Below are 17,851 nucleotides of genomic sequence, written 5' to 3'. Positions count from 1 at the left end.
TGTACTGAACAAAAGACTCAACCTTCATTCCAGCTGTAAATACTGTACCTCCATTAAACTTCCATTCAGCCCTGGTAATATGGTAGATTGAATTAAAATAAATCAAAGAGAATATTTATAGACCTGCTCTCTACCTGGAAACTATCATGAGATTACTGTTGTGATTTGATGCTGCATAAATCAAAAGTGACTTGACAACAGCAGGTCACAGAATTCTGGCAGCAGCAAAACCAACCATTGTTTCAGTAAAGAAGCCATCCAACGATAAGCTTTTTCCACCTTTCCGTTGGCAACTCAGATGTTATCCAGTGTTTGGCTGCACACAGTGTAAAGCTGTGAGTGTAATGAGTGGAGTTGTTCACATGCCTGAGACTTTGATGTGGAGCTCGTGGCCTGTAGCTCTTCAGCTTTTGGCTCACTGCCGCTCCACTGCCTGCAGTGTTTCACTGTTAAAAACATTAGACGCGACTGGGACGCGTCTTGTACTCAAGCAAGAGCATCAGTTTGTTTTCCCCAAAAAGTTTAGGTTTTATTTCGTCAAATCAAGTGCTTAAAAAACCTCAACCGTAAATGGATATCAATAAAACATCAGTTCGATCAGGGTTTTTTAAGCTAATTTGAAGTACAGTAAGCAAAACAACAATTTAACACCAGTGGTTGCTTTCTCTCTCTGGTCAACCTCTGGACAGAGGCAGCCTCAAAAAGGACATGACCCATGTGGTAACGGCATCAGGAGCACCACAGCATCTTGCTCCACATTTTCCATTTTCCTGTGTTTACGACAGAAAAGCTTATAACCCCCTCCCCCCCATGATTGTCATCCCCAAACCCATTTATGAATTGCCAAGCACAGCTTTTCATCAATGGGCCTTATAGGCTCAATCATCCTTGTGTTACAGCCTTCAAATTATCAAGATTATTTGAAGGAAAACCTTCTAATGTTTTATTCCGGAGCCTATTTTCCTGTCATTGCCTGAGTCTGTGTTTGAAATAGCTTCAGTATGGAACAACAAAATAACAGAGAAGCTGATCAGTGTACAAATTTAAAATGTGTCACTTGGCATCGTTTGAGAGCCCTGGAGTCCCATGAGTCTCAATATCTGAGAAAGCGTATGTGATTAGATGGATAGCTGAATGTATGTGATGTTAACCACAGCATGAGTGTGAAAATGCCTCCCAGCCAGTTTCTTAGTCTGTGCCAGCAAAAACCTCTTTGCCTTGTTCACTGCAGATCTCAGTTGTTCCCTTGAAATTAAATCAAGTCGCTCTGTTAAATTAAAACAAATCACAAATTTGTTCTGGAGCTAATTTGTAGGACCAAAACCCACTTGGATCTTGAGTGTGACCCCAGCAGGTAAGCAAAGTCTATCCATCCATTTTCTACCTCTTATCCTTTTAAGGGTAGCAGGGGGGTGGAGTCTATCCCAGCAGCGTTCAGGTTAGAGGAGGGGTTCACCCTGGACAGGTCACCAGTCCATGGCAGGGCCAACACATAGAGACAGACAACCATTGGCTCTCCCAGTCACACCTACGGTCAGTTTAGAGTCTGGATTAACCTGGTCCCCTCTTGATGTCTTTGGACTGTGGAGGAAGCTGGAGTACCAGAGAGAACCCAGCAGGAACAGGGAGAACATGGAGACTCACCCAGAAAGACCCCATGCCTGAGCCACGACTCAAATCTGGAACCTTTTTGCTGTGAGGTGACAGTGCTGACCACTGCACCGCCGTGCCGCCGTAAAGAAGTCTAAATGTCATGAAAGTGTACAATGCCATATTGTACTCATTCTCAGGTACAGGTGCTGATATACTGACCTGTCATTGCTGCTGCACCCCTGTTCACTCTGCAGAGCCCTTCTCCATCAACTCTGAGGTCAGTCCACTGGATCTAGTAACAAGGCTTCTACTGGGACAGATTTGTGGAAAACAAATGCACTGCTCTCTTCCTTGCCCCACATTTGCATCGAATGTTTATTTGTGTCTGATAAATAGGTGCCTTTGGCATTGGATTGTTGTTGTAAGCCCTCAGGTTAACATTGTTAACCAGGTTTCATTGTTCAAATCCTCTTGTGGAGTTTGGTTCAGTTATTTCATTGATAAACTGCTAGTGTTTGGCCCTTCTGTCTGCGACTCTTCCAGACTGAGTTCAGACTCTTCCCTTTTCCCGCGCTCACCACAAAGTAACGTGCATAACATTGTTGGCTTTTACATGGATGCTACATTCCAATAACCATTAGAATAATGTCAGAATGGAAATGACTCACATAAACTGGGACTTATCCAAGTGGAAGGAATATTCATTCTGATTTGTGGTGGTGACGTAAACCTTTCGTCATCCATTGAATGGCATATTGTAAATCATGTAAACTGTAAAGTGTGACTCTCTAATCAGACAGATTTTAATCAGATTGAAGAAATTGTCCATGTAAATGCAGCTCCTGTGAAAGCTGATTGTTGGTGCTCAAACTCCTTTTCTTTATCCAAGCAGTTGTCATGGCATCTTTCAGGTGAGCGTGTTTTGAGTTGCAAGGACACTTAGGACAAGTGTGTCCCTGTAAACTAGGTAGGCTGGCCTTTTACTTCAACAACAAAGTAATCATTTGCTCACTATTTCTGGAAAGTGTAGCCCTCTGGCTCCAGTCTTCCTTTGTTTAACCCCCACCATTAAACTAACAGATGCCAGCTACGCAGTACACAACCCCCACGACGGATGAGCTGAATAACTGTCTGGAGGTTTTGTTTTGAGCAGCTTGGTTTCATGTTTATGAGTTGGCTCAAGGGATGGATCGTTCCCAAACCCTGCTCTAAACAATTTATCCACCATGGCTCAGACCTGCTGCCCTCTATATGCAGAATGTAATTTCAGAATCTTTTGGATTATTTGCTTGCCAACGCATTAATTTGTCTGAAGATGAAGATGAGTCCTTTAATGGATTGTGCATTCCCTGAAGAAAGTGTGGTTACTGATAGCTTTTGTAACTTGAGATAAACTGGCAGCTGTGAGTTCTTGGCAGAAATGACGGAGCTGCATGGGTACACTAACACTCACCTCGACAGCTGTTACACTTCAAAACGGAGGCTGGATCCCAGACGCTGTGATGGCCCGGCCGGGGATCAAACTCTGGAGCTCCTCCATCCTACTAGCAGAGCGGTCTGCTGAACTTCATGAGTTCACACTTTGCTCAGTTTTAAGAAACACCTCTTATCTGTCACCTGGTATTTTTAGTCCCAGCTTGGTTTGCTGAGCGTGTGTGTGTGTATATATATATATCACAGTATTTTTTCCACACTGAGATAAGATTTATTTGGCAAATGAACATACATAAAACAACAATGCCTCATGTCATTGTCATGTCATCATATGCATCAGTTTGTCGAGGATTAAAACATCATCAAGCCACAGGCTTATTGGTCCTCTCAATGCTACATCAATGCTCCAGTCGCCATTATTCAGAGTCATGGTTTCAGCTCTATTTTAAAAGTATCACAATATACATGTATTGTATCACATTGAAACATTCTGATGAAATAGTTCCATGATAGGTGTGATAACCGATAAGATTTCTGGGCAATTAATGTTGGACATCTGTGAAAGTGACTGCTACAACCGACTCATACAACCTGCAGCAAAGATGGAGAATGAGTCAAGATAAAGTGACATGTATTATCAAAAATAAGTAGTCAAGCAGTCAATACTGCGATGGGATGTGGGAGTCAGTATCAGTTATGTTTGTGGGTGCATGTTTGTGTGGGCTAGTAAGTGATGTGTGTCATGTGAGCAAAAGAAAAATGACACCAAACACTACAAGGTGCCGCTTGGTTGGGTGAATGGAGCAGAGGCTGCGCAGCAGCAGCAGCAGCAGCAGCAGCAGCAGCAACACAAGAAGCTCAGCAGTGACATCTGGACTGGAACCAGCCAGTTTTCAGCGCAGGGCCTGACCAGTTACCGGCTGGTCATTGTCACGTCTTTCCGATTCCTACGTGCCGAGTCTAATACTGAAGAATGCCGCCTCAGTCTGCACAGAGAAGATGGAGCCAGACTAAAGTGTACAGATAATAAACTGATATCTGAAGAAGTACACAGATTCAATTCAGATTTATGCACCTCTTCCTACACCAAAGATCCATTGCTCTTTTGGAGGGTATAAAAACCTTCCTGTCTGCTTTCAGTGCTGATTTTGTTACGATATGTGGGAACTAGAAAAAGCAGCTAAAAATATTTAATTGGGAAAAGCCCCAGGACAGGATGGACTTACCACAAATTTTTACCAATTTGTTTTTTAAGATGATATCAAGGAACTGTTATTTTGTGCCATTCAGGAATGTTTTATAAGAAGGATATGATGCCTACAATGAAGCAACACTCATCCCTAAACCGGGAAAGGACAGAAAAACTAGATATTTTAAGACCGATCACATCACTTATGTTGATTATCAACTGTTGGCTCCCGTTTTTGCCAGCAGATTGAAAGAATGTTTGCCTCTTATTTTTGGTGAATCTCAACCTGGATTCCTCAGAGAACAGTCAACTCACAACGACAGTAGATCAGGATTGGACTTGTTAGACGATTCAGATAAGATTGAAGATGGTGGTTTAATTCTGTATTGAGACTTCTGCAAAGCATTTGATGCAGTTGAAGATTGTTTTATGATGGATACATTGAAAGAGTTCGGCTTTAGTGAATGCCTCTGGGACGTAATTAAGATGTTCTACTAATAGCTTGGTGATACTACCAATGGGGACCTGCAAAAGATTTACAGTGAAGAGGGGAACTTGTCAAGGCTGTCCAGCCTCACCTTTACTCTTTATTTTAGTTGCAGAGGTTTTATCAATCATGATTAAACATTCAGGTGATATAAAGCAGTTAAACGTTACGGGAAGATCTCTAACCGCAAGCCAACTGGCGGATGATACGACTCTTCTCTTTAAAAAAATGCAACACAGATACCACAGGCTCTGAAGGTAATATCCGTCTTCTCTAAGGCTTCAGGGCTTCATTTAAATTTGAATAAATGTACAGTGATGGCAATGCATGACCACCCTAGTGTCTATTCAAAGCAAATAAAAACCAGGTTAAATATCTGGGTATTATTATCTCTAAGGATTTACACTGTAGAGAAAAAACTAATTTTGAAAGTATTATGTTGAAGAGGGAAACAACTCTGAATTCATGGCTGTGAAGGGATTTCTCTATACTTGGGAGGATTTTATGATGGAAAATGGAAGCTTTATCAATATTTATTTATCCAGCATTCTTTGGCTATCCCTACCAATATGATCAAAATATCAACCAAATTATTTATAGTTTCATTGGGAAATAGACATCATTGTATTAGAAAGGGTGATATAGTTAAGTCAGTGGAAGAAGGGGGCTTTATGCAATTGACTTTGGCCCCATGAATGGAACCCTGAGGCTAAAGTGGTTAAAAAAATGTTTTATTATTCAGTACAAACACTTTTTGTATAACTTGCCCTCAAAAATATTTATGGATGTTGGAGGTGTTGAATTTTTACTAAAATGTGATTTTGAGATTAGTAAACTGCCAATTAAGTATTTCACCAGCAAGTCCACTATGATTGAAAACTAATTTGTAAACACAGTTTTTCTCCCCACAAAACCCAAACTTGGAACAACCGGTTCATACTAATTGAAAAAAAGAAGAAGAAATCATTTCATTTTAAAGGATGGATGGAGAGAGGGATACTGTCTGTTCAACCTCTCATGGATGGGAGAGGTAACATATTAGACTTTGATGATTTTAGTCATAAAGTTAATGTTGAATGCTCCTGAAACCACTGTTGGGCTGTGATGAAAGCAATTCCACAAGCTTTCATCTGTATGATGAAGGGAACTCTAATGTACACGCCGATAACTCCTAAACTGCTTACCCTGTCCGTAGATGACCAATCTTTCTTAGAGATCTACTCTCACCAAAGAATACTTTCCCTTTTCTCTTAAAAGAAAGCACACATTAAAGGAATACGCCGTCTTGGTCTCCAAGACAATTCGATGTAGAGTCTTGAGATTTCCTGTCTCTCCTACAGCCAAAGAGGTTTTAAAACAATGACATTTATCCTTGAGGTGAATTTTTAAGACTGAAATTTTTCTTGGACGGCGATGAGTTTGCATTCTGTAAAACAGAAGTAGAAACACTGAAACACCTAATGTTTTCTTGCAGTGCGTCTGATTTGTTTTGGAAGGACTTCAAAAATTGGGTATCCTATGCTAACACGGATGTGCCACCCCTGACCTACAGTCGTGTTAGATTTGCTTTCACAATGGAGGATAGAAAACTAGAATTGAACATTAATTACTTGATTGTTCTTGCCCAATATTTTTGGCACAATTGTAAATTCTCTAAAAAGACCCCACATTTCTTGAAAGAGCTGCATCTTTATTTTGATTCGTCAGAACTTATGAAAACAAAGAAATCCCTGTTGCTATGCGAATGTTTATCAGCTTTTACTTTTGACTGATCCCCTGAAAGAATAAGGAACCATTTTTTAAAATTTGATTTCCCTGCTGTTGTTCTGTTTGTATTTTATTTAAATATACCTTATACTTGGAACATAATCTGTTCTGAAAGGCAAAATGTTTATAATTATAAATGAATATGGTTTTCGTTAAAAAAAGATTTTAAAAAAAATCGAGCCAGACAGGAAATGAATGACATACTACATCCGGTAGATTTTACTAATAAAACACCACGTTCATGCTCCCAATCCCCAAAAAAACAACCTGGAAAGGACATAATATAATCACATACTCTATGCGGCTGTGATAGAAACTCATAAATCAAGAGACAACGACCAAAGAAGAAGAATATGAGCAAGTTAACAAAGCAGGCAGCTGGAGGTTACCGCCGTGTGGAGGACCGACGTGATGGACGTCGCTTCCGGAACTTGGCGCATTCGTGTCCAGTGGAAGTGATTCACTTTCAGAATATAAAGTTGGCAATTTGTAAAACGTGAGGTCAAAAAACCAAAAACAAACAAACCCAACCAAACTCTTACAACTCCATCAACCCAGTTTGAGGAAGCTAAGAAAGGGAAAGCTGCTAATGCCAGTAGCTAGAACCCCGAGCTGAGAACCAGCCTGCAGTCTCTCCTCCTTCACAACTGCTGCCAGATATGACACTTCTGGCTATACAGTGATTTTATTTGTACCTTATTTCAGTAGAAGAGCAGTTTATGTATTCATTTATTTTGAGTTGTTTTTCCCAGAAAGAAAAGATCTAGTGGGCGGCACGGTGGTGCAGTGGTCAGCACCGCTGCCTCACAGCAAGCAGTTTCCAGGTTGGAGCCCCGGCCCCGGGATGTTTCTTTGTGAGGTCTCCATGTTCTCCCTGTGCCTGCGTGGGTTCTCTCTGGTACTTCGGCTTTCTCCCACAGTCCAAAGACATCAAGAGGGGACCAGGTTAATCCAGACTCTAAATTGACTGTAGGCGTGGCTGTGGGAGCCAATGGTTGTCTGTCTGTATGTGTTGGCCCTGCCATGGACTGGTGACCTGTCCAGGGTGAACCCCGCCTCTCGCCTGAAGGCTGCTGGGATAAGCTCCAGCCCCAGGAGCCTTAAGAGGATAAGCAGATTGGGTCAGAGGTAGAGGGGCCATCTAGCAACCAAAGTGTCGCAGGTTCGATCCTCACTTCCCCTGGTGACCATGTCTAAATATCCTTGAGCAAGATCTTGAACCCCAAATTGCTCCTGATGGCCCTGCGACGGACTGGCGACCAGTCCAGTGTGAACCCCGCCTCTTGCACAATGTCAGCTGGGATAGGCTCCAAGCAAGCAAGCAACACTGACGAAAAATAATACTTAAGAACCAGGAATCTTGTGTTTATTCACTGCATCCTTCGATATACAAGATCGTACATTTGTACATAATGAGCAAAATTTTAAATCAGAATGAGATAGGATGACAATTCATTCAAAAGCAGCTCGTGAATCAATGTATGATCATATTACTTATTAGTATCTATATATTGTTCTGGTGAAATGTTCTAATATTTGTAACTTGAGACAGAAATGGCTGAGCCAACGCTCTCATGTGAGTTTTGCAAGGCCCAGTCTCAGTTCGGCTCGTGGCCCTACCACGTTTGCAGATGAAGGCGTATGGGCAGCGTTCCACAACACTTCTCAGTGTATTGGAGTAGGGGGAAGCACAAATGTAGTCTTTCTAACAAAGATCTCACTTTAGATGAAATGTGATGAGAAATTTTCCAGAATATTTTGCGAATCACTGGCAAGAAGAAACCCACAAATACAGCAAAATTACTACAATGGGATCTTGTGAACATCGGCTAACTTCCATCATTATTAATAATTGTGTATAATGAATACATTTTGGCATATTCTACTGCTGCGTTCATCCCACTTTGATGGCATATGTGCCCTAAAAGTATGTGAAGTCTAGCATCGTGGTTGCTCAACTTTCCATCGTCTATGCAGGCTGCCAGGGCTGCCTCTCGCCTTGTAGGGAAGATTTCAACCCCTCCCAGCTGTGACACTGTTCCTAGGGACAAAGGACAAGAGGATTGGGCTGAATGGTTCCTCCCTCCTATTTATCTACTGTACATATTTGCATCTGAGCTCCACTTGATGTGATGGCTGAGGATTTATGTATTATGGATAAAGAGTGGCACACAGCTGGTGCTGCTGCAGTTGATCTGAACTGTGAACTTTAACCCCCATTAAGAAAGCCGTAATCTCATATTGCTTCCCTGACTGCAGTGGCCATGGTAACTGTTACTAGGGTTGTGGACAGGAACTGGCCGGGGGGGGGGGCTTCAAAGCGGGGAGGGAGGGAGACTCTTATTGGTCACTTTGCTGTGGAGCTTTTGTGTGTGTGTGTTGACGGACAATGACTCAGTGAAACACATGCATGGTAAATGGACTCCATTTCTCTTAATGGCACTGCGAGCACTTTACAATGCTGCCTCATTATATAGAACACACTGCATAGGCTCATTTATAATTGAGTAACTAATATATGACACATTACTGCATGCACACCACAGAAATATTGCCAAGCTGATTACAGTCCCGGTTATCAGACCCTGATACTTCTGCCTGGTTATTTTTATGTATATGTTATGGTCATATGCTACATGTAGTTAGACTGCACAGGTGATACATGGCATTTTCAGCTCTATTTTCAGCAAATTATGTTGAGGATTTAAATTCGTACTGTATTGCAATTTACTGTGATAAAACTCCACCATGACTCTTCTGTACCCAGCACTAATTCATATATTACCACAGTAACTTCAACTGACCAATCAGCTCTGCTGGAAAACGGCATCACCCTTCCTTGAAGATATTGTGCGTGACAGTGGCCCCGGGGTTGAGTGCTGGCTAACACACACACAGGAAGAGGAGGAGACCTCTCTTTATGTAACCACTTGTTCAAAATAGTGTTGATTTTTTTGTTGTGATTTTTTTTCTGTCAAACCAGCTCATGAGGGTTAATCAAACTGGTCTAGTCACAGGGGAAGCTTTGAAAACAATGTTCTTTTAGAAATGTCTAGATTTTGATGGGAGTGTTTGAACTGGGGCCTTTCAAAAAAAATCAAGTTTGCGGTCAATTCAAATGCATTTGAAGTCCTTCCATACTATCTGGAGTAAGAGCAAGTAATCTGTAGCCTGGAGAACTGTGTGAGAGGCAGAATGCAGGTGTTTGGATGTGAATAATGGTGGAATGACGTCTGTGCCGCGGTCACAGTTCCCCATGTGGTTGTTGGTACTCTGCTCATCAGTGGGGAGCAGCATCAGGGGCCTCCCTGCCGATTTGACAGCTTTTAAATACGAACTTAAGGTGAGGGGTTAGCTGAGGCTAAGTATTCTCAACAATTATGGGTATAATACAAATATGTATTATATCGTTTTGTTGCTCAAATTAAGGACAATAACGAGCGGAGGCACTCCAAGCAGGCAGTTACAGCAGCAATACTTCTGAGAGGAAGCGTGTCCAAGGGTTCCATTTTTACACCGTATTTGTCAATTTTGTTGAGGGCAGCAGTCTTGATGCTGCTCCTCAACAAGAAATCTGCAACAGGTGGGCTGATGGAGGTTTTAGAGTGCCCTCTGTGGGACGACAAGGGAACCACTTCAGAATTGTCTGACGAGCTCATAAAGACCGCACTTTGAACAGGTTGTTACAGTCAGATTGCAAAGTTTTGACCTTGTCTTCAAATGAATGTTTGAACTTCAAGTATAAAGTGACAGATCTAGTTTAAACCCTGGTTTTCAACGAACTGCAATAACTTCTTTGTCTTCTTTCTCTTGATGTCTCCCTCAGATCAGTAAGCAGGCGCTACAGACAGTCAAAGAACGCTTCCAGGCGTTTCTCAATGGAGAAACGCAGATCGTGGCTGATGAGGCCTTCATCAACGCTGTCCAGAGCTACTATGAGGTGAGTGTGGTGGTTCTCAGCATCTTTAGCCATTTTCCAATTATGGTATAAATGACAGTTTAAAAATTTTTTAAAATAGCTGCAGTTTTTGAGTTCTTTCAGATGTAGTAAGTACCGTTTGCGAGCTTTAAACATCCCCTCACTGAGCCTCCTCTTGTTTAAAATGAATCTGTCCAAGCAGTAAAAAGCATCCAAACCTCAGTGGAGATCATTTGTCTTGGCTTTGATAAGTGATGCAGCGCATGTGCCAAGCTCCTCAGGGCAGACTCAATAATGTGCTCCCAGACGGCAGGATTCAGTCAGCTCCATCCGCCCTGAAGAGAGGAAGAGGAGGAGGGAAGTAAAACGTAGAGGAATATCTGTCTCTGCGATGGAACTCTCTCCACTCCGCTGTTCATTTACTGGTCAACGTTTGCAACATCTGGAGTGACTAAGAGGAGGAAAAATACACTGAAATTCTGGCATTGTCAGAATGACTAGAGGCCAGTTAAACAAGATAAAGGTTGAAGCGTAAGGGCCTGTGCCCCAGTGATGGCATGACCTCCAGGGGAAAATACCAATACCATGTCAATAATATATGACAACATGTCAACGCCACTGCTGTCAGTAGACCCACGCCACTGCTTACAACCTGTTCGTTTGATACAGTTTTTTCAGAGTGAGGATGCTCTCGTGCAGTTGGTTCTGTGGCAGACTTTGTAATGCTGATGTCCCCACAAGATGAATTTGAGTCACATGATGTCAATTTGAATTATAAAAAATGAATTTAAATAATGTAATGTGAAATGGAAATTATTTGTTTCAAACCAATACCAGGAAGGGCTATCAGGTGCAGATGCAACTCCTTTTCAGTGAGCCTTCTGGTTGGGCTAACCACTGATTTCTGATGTGTCTGACTGGATTTTACCATTATTTCACAGTCATTATGTGACTCGGAATCATTCAAACTCATTTTCTGCTGAAATGTACGTCAGCCCAAAGCCGTAGAGCCTGCAGGATGTGGGCGCACGTTACGATCTGTTGGAGACACCAGTAGAGGCGATAGATGGATCCCGGTTACGTGCCTGTTTTAGACCTACCAAGGAGCGGTGTGGCCTCCTCCAGGAGGTTGGTGGTTCCATCTCCAGAACACACAGAACTTAGGGAGGCAGTCAGCCCTGCAGAGCGTGCATTTGTCTAGACCATGAGTCTGCTACCATGCGGCGCTTTCATCCCTCTGCTGCGGCTCCCTGTGGTTTTTGGAAAGTAAACGAGTATTTGATTTAAATGTATTTTATTTTAATTCATCAGTTTTTTAAGGTAAATCTAAATTTGATGGTTATGGTGATCTTGGGGAATCAAAATAAAACACTTTCAGTTTCTTGAGGCTCAAAATACTTGTTACATTTGCGGATGTGCAACACCTGCTGGCACGCAGTTTATTGAACTTTTTGATCCCGGTAGCCCAACCATGGATAAATCCAAGAAAAGAAAAGTTTCTGAAGAAACCTTTTAGATTTTGTTTTCTCCCTAGCAGGTCATTGATTTCATAACGGTAACAAAAACAATATGTGGAGGGTTATCTTGATGATTATCTTTGAGATGTCAAAAGAGTTTTGTTGCCCCTGATGTTTTCTTTCCTATGGTCATCAGGTCCAAATGGCTCCTTGAGCGTTTAAGGTTGCCGACCCCTGATCTAGAGTGAGTTGTAATGTCTGCTGCATCTAAGAAACAATCGTCTGAAGAAGCAACAGTAACGGCACCAGTAACTTTGTGTAAACATCAGAAATATTCATTTAGAATCACACAAGGCAGCAACGCAAAAAGCAAATAAGGAGAAAAGATGCTGGCTGGCACTTCCACTTGTCTTGAGTGGGAACTGTGACAAAGATTCAGGGTACAAATCGTCATAGAGGATCTGTGTGAGCAGGGTGGGTCAGCTCTCCTCTGCTGCAGACCGTAACAACAAACAGTTCCTCAAGATTTTAGTTTGTTTTTTTTCATTATTGTTATTCCTTGTAAAATATGCAGAAGCTTTACAGTCCAAAGTAATTGGACAGTCACGATTTTTCTGTGGCCCAATGAGTGAGACATCAAAATAAGCTGAGTCGTATCAATCACTCAGTCAGTTGTACTTGTACAAGCACGATTCAATACAAAGTGTTTCACACAGGAAAACAAACACACACACACACACACCACAGGGACTGTAATTAGATTAAGAACTAAAATAAGAGTAGCACTCAAAAGCAATTCAGAAAAAGAAGTGAGGAAATACTATTTTATATACATATATACAGTATGTATATATATATGTATATATATATATATGAATATTTTGAATATTTTAGTGTACCATTCGAACTGCTGCTCAATAAACTGATTGTATTGTTTTTAAACGCATGTACCACTGAAACAGATTCAACACTCTCATCCCCACACACTCCACTCCGAAAGCTGTGTGAGATGGTAATAATCATCTCAGTTGGAAGTCACAAAGATTGAGTGAGTAACAAAATGTGCGTGAGGCACACAACACTGAGTGTAATTGAGGACGTGGGACGCCGCCCCCAGATGAAATATCACACAGATTCAAAATGAATACATGGCAACATTTTATCCTGCTGTCATCCCCCAAAGCAGTATGGGATCTGTAATTCCTGATGTCCTCTTTCGGCCCAAAATGTGTTTGTGTTTTGTCTCTATGGTTGAACGTATGAGAGTGACTGTGTGGAATGATGAATGTGCACACACAGTGCTCACTTTCACTGCCGGGATCATTTAAATACCTTGGAGCAGGATTTGTGACGTCATCAATTCAGTTTGTTATCCAATGCGGATTCAGTATTCATCATGCACAAGTGCGATACGAGAACCTGATGCCTCCCGGTCACCAACAGTGAGAAAGGACAATAGTAGGATACATCTAGTGTCCAGCACTTCAACTGGTGAACGCACAAGTATGTTGTTTTTTGGAATAGGTGGCATTTCAAGGTTTTTGGCGAGTCATTCTTCTAACTTGGGTTGTGTAAATTAGCTTTTAAACTGTCATGTGGCAACAACATGGAGGCCACTGAGAGGAAAAGTTGCATTTTATTGCTCAGAGCGTTTAAACAAGACACTGGGCCCTATTTAAGAGATCTATGGCAACAGGCGGTTGGTGGATTGCGTTCTGTGCTTGCTGTTGATTTCGGGCACATGCAGCCTAATTTTGCTAATTTTAGAGTAATCAGAGCGCAAAACATGGCACTAGGGGCTAAGAGGCGGTCATGAGACACCTAAGTATTTGTTGGTGTGTTTCAGGCATGACCAGTCAAACCAAAACACCACGTGCCATTCCCTTAAAGCCCAAGTTGTGCCAGGACTTTGCTATTACTAGTTACTATTGCAGTGGTGGATGGATTTATAACTACATTAAAGGGCGGTTAGCAAATGGCATAGCTTACTAAGTCATGGCTCTGATCTCACCCAGGAATGGATGGGGCTAAGATGATGGCACCCAGGAGTGGGTGGGGCTAAGATGATGGCACCCAGGAGAAGGTGCTGTGAGGTTGAGGTGTTTTGTGTCCCAAATAAAACAAAAACAGCACAACTAGGCAGCGACATTGAGGATATGAAGCATTTCCAAACTTTCAAAACTAGTCTCAGGTGGATATTTTCTAATTGTGTTGTGAGACAACAGTAGAGTATTGGCATGAAATTGTGACTTATTATGGTTTGTTAATTCTAAATGTTAGCCAACACTTGTTAGCTTATGCCACCCATTCTTTCTTGGCTTATGCTACCACTCAGAGCTCCTAAAACTCTTGATTTAACAAGCTGCAACAGCAATTTACAAAATCAAGTAAAAACAATGAAGCTATGAAATGTCTTTATGAAGTGCTACTTGCGTCTGTTTGGCTGTAGCGTTAGAGTTTGTTCACAAGCAACTCACTTCTGTGTTGGCGTTAGCTCACTGGCTACTTTATGCTGTGTTAGCGTTAGCTCACTGGCTACTTTATGCTGTGTTAGCGTTAGCTCACTTGCTAATCATAGATGGGATCACGATGGGCGCTGACCGGACTAAGAGACAGGGTGCAGCGAACATTATCACCATTAAATGATAGATAATACAGCATCAATTGATAGAAAAAGGAAAATTACTTGCCATTTACTGTACCAAACATGAACATGTGTCACTCATGTTTCCACATGTATGACCTCAATTCCGTAACACGTATTACAAAAGAACTCCGAAAGGCTGCTTTCTGGTATGAAAGGTCAATCTAGTTGGAAACTTTCTCTCTTATTTCTCTGACATCGCGTGATTCAGACCTAACAATTAACAATTAACAGACCTGTCTGTGCCGCTTATAGCTGTTATCCCCTACAATCGACATAATGTGGTTTTTAAGCCTCGCATTCCTCCATTTTGAAAACGTGTGGATTCACAGGCGTCAAAATATTGGATAAATATTTAGAAAAAAAAGTCTCAGGTTCCAGTGTTTTCAGATACTGTATAATAACAAATAATTAATGATGCAAACTGTTACTTGAACTGAGAATTTCCTGCCAGGGATCATGAAGATATCTGTGATTCAGACAATTACAGCAAACCAGCCAGATCAGTGCTGTATAATATATTACCTTTTTATTACAATAATATTTAAAATGTATTGTAGAGAAGAGACCATCTTTTTTATCATGATATAGAAATGATAGACAAATATTTCAGATAAAGCTTTGGATTTTTTCAATAGTCCCTCTTTTTCACAGAGTTTTAAAGCAGCATGTCTCTGCCTGCTGCACTGTACATTATTATTTTATTGTTTATGTACCGGTAAGATAATTAAAGGGGGAAGGTTTAGCAGTACCAGCTTGTGTTTGTGCTGCTGACACCTGACTGACACTTCCTTATCAGTTTATGAGGTAACACCACGGGGCTGAATGAGAACAGTGTGGTATTTAACGCACAGGTTATCAAGTTGCCCAATTCAATTAAAACCTGCAGCTCTCATCACGGCTTTATCCTCTGGCTAGAACTGAAAGATGGGGGACAGACAGAAATAGAATCGAGGGGAGAGAGACTGAGACAAAAGGGTCAGACAGAGCCTGCTGATGGCTGCACTGCAGTGTCAATCACTGAATCACAATGTTCCCTTTTTCCTCTGAAATCCAGCATAAAACAGTAAAACCGAGAGCTTCATATCAAAGATAATTTTCTATCTCCAACAATTCCCAAGACAAGACCATTATTCAATCTCCTGAAGCGTTCTGGCTGGCAGTGGTGAGATATATCAGGCTTTTCAAGAGGAGCCTGAGCTCCAGGTCCTGACTTGTCGACGTTATATCTGTCTTTTTCTTTACAAAATATGTTGTATAAATGTATATATATATAAAAAATGCCTTTAATGAAATTACCACACAGCAGAGAACAGTCTAAGATAGAAATGAAAGAACAGTGGATGTTAGTCAGGGTTCAGCAGGTTGTCATTCATTTACAGTGTCCTTTTGTCTTTCAACATATTCAGTCTTCTCTCTGGTTTAATAAAGTAAAATGGACAGTTGGTGTTCCCTTTTCTTCTGATGGAGTTATAATTACAAAATGGAAGAGAGATCAGGATGCGCTCTTGGCTATGGCGCAGCACTGTTCATGCGTGGGGTGAAAGTTTGAGCGCCCTCTGCTTTGTCAGAGTCAGTTTTCATCCCAGGTTGTCAGCTAGAGACACCTCACAGCTGCCTGGCATTTACTAGAAGTCCTGTCAGTGCCTGTATGAGCCGTCGTGGTCTGATGACATGAGACGCTCAGAGAAGCTTCTCTGGATTCTGTGGGGCCTCAGCAAACACTTCAACCACAAACATTCCCTTAAATAGCAGTGTTTTGTGTATAAATCTACACAGACCATTGCTCTTGTTACGAGTTAGCTATTCTCACACATTTTATTAAAACTGTTATTACGGTTGGATATGGTTTTGGATGGTGTTTTAAACTATTCATGCTCATATCATTGTTTACTGAATTTGTCGGAAAGGAGATATTTTCAGGGGCCTTTACAATGTCTGCTCTACTCAGGGTTTCAAAAGTGAAAGCTGCATCGCCTGCTGTCTTTTTGTGTTTTTGTTTTTTGTTTGTCTTAACCATCGACTCCGTCTCCAGCAGGGATCATGACAGCAGGAGGAATGACATTATATTTTTGGGTTGTCCATCCAGCTCTTGGTAAATTTGGCACAAACGTCCACTCGGACTTAAGGATGAACTGGTAAAAGGCCAAGGTCACATTCTGGAAGCATGGAACCACAATGTCATGTTTCTGGTTCATAATGGCAAAAGCAGCTGGAACGGGGATACTGGACATTGTAAGATGAGAACGTGCTGAATGAACACACTTGGCAGCTTCTCACTTTCAGCAGGCTCTGACAGCTGCTGCTCCAGTTTAATTCCTGTTGTTGGTATGAATGCCCATAACACAAATATGCCCCCCCCCTCCCGCCGCCCCCTCAAAAAATAAACAAACTGCTCTGTTAACTCATTCATCCATGTGTTGACTGCAGGTCTTCCTGAAGAGCGACCGGGTCTCTCGCATGGTGCAGAGCGGCGGCTGCTCAGCCAGTGACTCTCGGGAGGTCTTCAAGAAGCACATAGAGAAGCGTGTGCGCAGCCTGCCAGAGATCGACGGCCTGAGTAAAGAGACTGTGCTGAGCTCCTGGATGGCCAAGTTTGACACCATCTACCGTGGTGAAGAGGATCCCAGGAAACACCAGCAGAGAATGACGGCCAGCGCCGCCTCGGAGCTCATCCTCAGCAAAGACCAGTTGTACGAGATGTTTCAGCAGATTCTGGGCATCAAGAAGTTTGAGCACCAGCTCCTCTATAATGCCTGCCAGGTCAGTGCTCCACTGTGGGGTGTTTGTGTGTGTGTGTGTGTGTGTGTGTGTGTGTGTGTGTGTGCGTGTGTGTGACTGGTGTTATGGATTATTATGTATCTTTCCATCAAACACACACAAGCAACAAACGAAAGCCATACAATTTCAGCAAAGTGTATTGTGGAAAATCTCTGCGTGCACAGACATATATACACACGTATAGAACCATTCATGCAAGTCTGCGCGTACACACACACACTCACACACGCACTCACACGACACACACACCGACACACACACACACACACTCACACACACACACACACACACACACACACACACACACACACACACACACACACACACACACACACACACACACACACACACACACACAAACAGAGGAACTAATCAGTAATGTCAATACAACAATCCAACAGTGACAAAATCGGGGTATTTCATGCACTCACCTGATTCACAAATCCTTGTTTTATGAATTAATTGCATAATTTTTCCAGAAAAAAATTAGCAATAATTTCAGCTCTGTTTTCTGGATAATCAGCATAATCTTTTGTGTGCTCAGTTGGTTTCCAGAGACAATGCGTAGGCTACATTACAA

At 41.9% G+C, this 17,851-nt stretch overlaps 1 protein-coding gene across 10 annotated transcripts in view; it reads left to right on the top strand.

Moving 5' to 3' along the window:
* The window catches only part of cadpsa (Ca2+-dependent activator protein for secretion a), a 192,110-nt gene that overhangs the window by 30,361 nt on the left and 143,898 nt on the right, over window positions 1–17,851 (top strand). For all 10 annotated transcript variants that reach the window (XM_086198308.1, XM_086198314.1, XM_086198304.1 and 7 more), the window contains exons 2-3: window positions 10,297–10,410; window positions 16,921–17,253. In XM_086198308.1, the coding sequence (XP_086054434.1) occupies window positions 10,297–10,410; window positions 16,921–17,253 (447 nt within the window). The remainder of the gene's footprint in view (window positions 1–10,296; window positions 10,411–16,920; window positions 17,254–17,851) is intronic.

The sequence above is a fragment of the Aulostomus chinensis genome, chromosome 3, assembly GCF_037954235.1.
Source record: "Aulostomus chinensis isolate RoL2024-O1b breed Wild chromosome 3, RoL_Achi_v1.0, whole genome shotgun sequence".
Classification (NCBI taxonomy): domain Eukaryota; kingdom Metazoa; phylum Chordata; class Actinopteri; order Syngnathiformes; family Aulostomidae; genus Aulostomus; species Aulostomus chinensis.
The sequence above is the reverse complement of the archived record's forward strand: the minus strand, read 5'-3'. Positions and strand labels throughout refer to the sequence as shown.